This window comes from Volvox carteri (assembly GCF_000143455.1).
Source record: "Volvox carteri f. nagariensis unplaced genomic scaffold VOLCAscaffold_1163, whole genome shotgun sequence".
Classification (NCBI taxonomy): Eukaryota; Viridiplantae; Chlorophyta; class Chlorophyceae; order Chlamydomonadales; family Volvocaceae; genus Volvox; species Volvox carteri.
Window position 1 is genome coordinate 1 of NW_003308470.1, and position 717 is coordinate 717.

General features: G+C 38.1%; 1 protein-coding gene across 1 annotated transcript in view; it reads left to right on the top strand.

Annotated features, from left to right (window-relative positions):
* Positions 1-520: 520 nt before the first annotated feature.
* The window catches only part of VOLCADRAFT_101449 (uncharacterized protein), a gene marked incomplete at both ends in the record, with an annotated part of 2,099 nt that continues 1,902 nt past the window's right edge, over positions 521-717 (top strand). Inside the window, one exon of the mRNA XM_002959884.1 lies at positions 521-547. Within this exon, the coding sequence (XP_002959930.1) occupies positions 521-547 (27 nt within the window). The remainder of the gene's footprint in view (positions 548-717) is intronic.

Here is a 717-nt window from a genome sequence, read left to right on the forward strand (position 1 = left end):
ATATTGTTATTGTATACTGTAATTTTAGTTTACTAAAATTACAGTATACAATAACAATATAGAGATTGTCTAGTGCTCCAGTATTGTTTATGTGGACTATATTATAGTCCACATAAACAATACAGAGATTGTCTAGTGTAATTTTAGTTTACTAAAATTACACTAGACAATACAGTATTGTTTATGTGTAATTTTAGTAAACTAAAATTACACATAAACAATACAGAGATTGTCTAATATTGTAAATAGGGTCTAGTTTACTAGACCCTATTTACAATATTAGACTGTAAATAGGGTCTAGTTTACTAGACCCTATTTACAATATTAGACAATTTTTATGTGGACTATCTTATAGTCCACATATATTGTAAATAGGGTCTAGTAAACTAGACCCTATTTACAATATTGGACAATACAGTATTAACAATATATATATATATGTATATATATATATATCGCCACCGGCTCCCCTTCCCTTCCCTTCCCTTCCCGGCACCACCTCAACCCCCGACCCATATATATGCTCCGGTCACTTTCCAGAAGGGAGGTCGGGGGTTGAGGTGGTGCCGGGAAGGGAAGGGGAGCTGGTGGCGAGAGAGGGGGGGAAAGGGAGGGATGTGAACCAAGACTGTTCAACCTCTTTGCTGTACTCTTACCCCACCCCCCCAACCCGGCCCCCATCACCACTTTGGGTATCGACAATGAACTCCTCGTCTT